Here is a 2020-nt window from a genome sequence, read left to right as displayed (position 1 = left end):
ATGAATGAATCACCTCTTCATCCAAGGGAGATGGGAAGAATCGTACGGAAGGTACGACCGCTGAGTTCTCCTTCCTACTTTCCACTTCAAACCCATCACTTGCTGAGGCATGCCCTTCACTTCGCCCTCACTCATGAAATCCTTCTTCTCATACCACGAAATCAATCCCATTCGCCTTCATCCCGGATTTCATTTTTGACCTCCTCTGCCTTCCACCTCAACATCTTCAACTCATCAAAAGCGTACCACAAGATGAGCTCCCTCTCGTCCAGCCAAGTCCCTGCTGGTGGAAGCACTGGCGCATTTCCGCTCCACAAGCTCCCCAGAGATCTGGTTGTGGAAGTGGTGAGACAGCTCGACAAGATGAAATGCGACCCCACCAACCAAGATGATGACATTTCACTTGTCCCACTGTCCATGACTTGCAGGTTGCTGCGGGACGTGAGTGTTCCATTTGTGTTCCGAGTTGCCCAGTTGACGACTGCCGAGCACCTACTCGCCGATCACATTGAAAGCGTCGAGATGAAGGATGAAATCTGTCGTTCCATCCAGTGAGTCTTACATTCTACCTGAATGGCTTGAGTCTCAAGATCGACTGACATTGGATCCTGCTAGTGTTCTCAGTATTTACACAGAAGGCCCTTCCGCCTCAAGGACACCCGCAACTTTCAGCCAGATCCAAGGCATCAGACTTCCCTGCGAGAAGTCGGCCGCAAGAGACCTTGCCTTCTTCATCGACAGCTTGCCAAACCTTCAGGAGCTCCGCCTGGACTTCAGGTTCAAGGCAGTCATGTCTCTGATCAAGCCGTTGCGCCGGACTCTGGAGTTGCATGAAATGGATTTCACATCCATCACCGCCTTGAGCTTTCCTGTCGCGACAGATCTCACCTTCATTGCCACGATGTTTCCCAATCTGAGAGCTCTGAGCATTGAAGCGCCAGTCAACAGAACCCTGAATCAGATTGCTGGTTTGCGCCATGTTTCGCGATCATTCGGAGCCCAGCTGGTCTACGTCCAGCTGTGCAAAATGCGATGGGAGAGGTCGGATTTTCGAGACATCCAAAGAATGTTCCCGCACGTTACGCACCTGACCATTGGAGGATCAATGGCCTTTGGAGGCCCCCCAGGACGTCCAACATGGGATCTGCGGGTAAGCTGATTTTGTTTGCCTTCTCAATGCAAGAAAGATGAACACCAAGCTGACCTGTCTTGCAGGCTGCGACCAAAGACATTCAATCCCTGAGAAAACTTCAGGTCCTGGCAATTTCTGATGAACGATCGGTAACGTCACTGTCACCAATTTCACCAGTCCATCATCGGGCTTCCATCATAGCTTCGAAGCTCAAGCCTGTGATTGGCTTCCACAATGATAGATCCAGAAGGACAGACCAGGCGTGGGGGATCATACAAAACCTACCAAACCTCAAGGTCGTATACATCGTAAACCGCAGTTTTAGTGGGGATTGTTTTGTGCCCATCAAAGATAATCACGGGGTAGTCATTGACCTCAAGACATCCGAAGCTTTTGAGGAGCAGGTTTGGCCTGTTGCCTGAGAATTCTGGTTTGGTGGCTTGAGAAAGGACGCCAGAAAGACGTGCGGTGGATTGCCAGAACTAGCACTTTCGGGCATAAATGATAACCCCTGATTGCTTCTCTTGCGTATTAATTGGTCTAATATACGCTACACGACTGTGCAAGGTCTTTAAGCTGGACGTGGACGAGGCGTAACGGCGTTGAATTGAAACAGGTATTTTCTGGTACACAAGCATTATAATCTTGCGTTTTCTTATGGGCATGCAGTTTTTGTGCTTCGGCTCTATGGAACTTGTTTACTTTGTGATTTACACGTATGGGTTTTGGAGCTCTTTCAAAGTAGAACGTATCCATCTCTCAGGCTCTTGGCTACTCTCTGTTCACATTGGGCTCACTTCTTTGTCCATTGTTCCCTTTCTCATGTTCCATCTTTTGAGAGAACCGTGGGTGTCTGCAAAGTGCCTTCTTTGTTGATATCTGATCCCT

The 2020-nt window shown here is 49.2% G+C and overlaps 1 protein-coding gene across 1 annotated transcript; it reads left to right on the top strand.

Annotated features, from left to right (window-relative positions):
- Window positions 1–252: 252 nt before the first annotated feature.
- CORC01_03113 (F-box domain-containing protein) lies at window positions 253–1554 on the top strand (the record flags this gene model as incomplete). The annotated part of the gene is made up of 3 exons (XM_022614763.1): window positions 253–551; window positions 616–1150; window positions 1216–1554. 3 exons carry the CDS (start codon window positions 253–255, stop codon window positions 1552–1554), a joined length of 1173 nt encoding a protein of 390 aa, XP_022478765.1.
- Window positions 1555–2020: the final 466 nt, after the last annotated feature.

The sequence above is a fragment of the Colletotrichum orchidophilum genome (genome assembly GCF_001831195.1).
Source record: "Colletotrichum orchidophilum strain IMI 309357 chromosome Unknown Scaffold_18.1, whole genome shotgun sequence".
In the NCBI taxonomy this organism is placed as follows: domain Eukaryota; kingdom Fungi; phylum Ascomycota; class Sordariomycetes; order Glomerellales; family Glomerellaceae; genus Colletotrichum; species Colletotrichum orchidophilum.
This window is presented reverse-complemented; position numbering and strand designations above follow the sequence as displayed.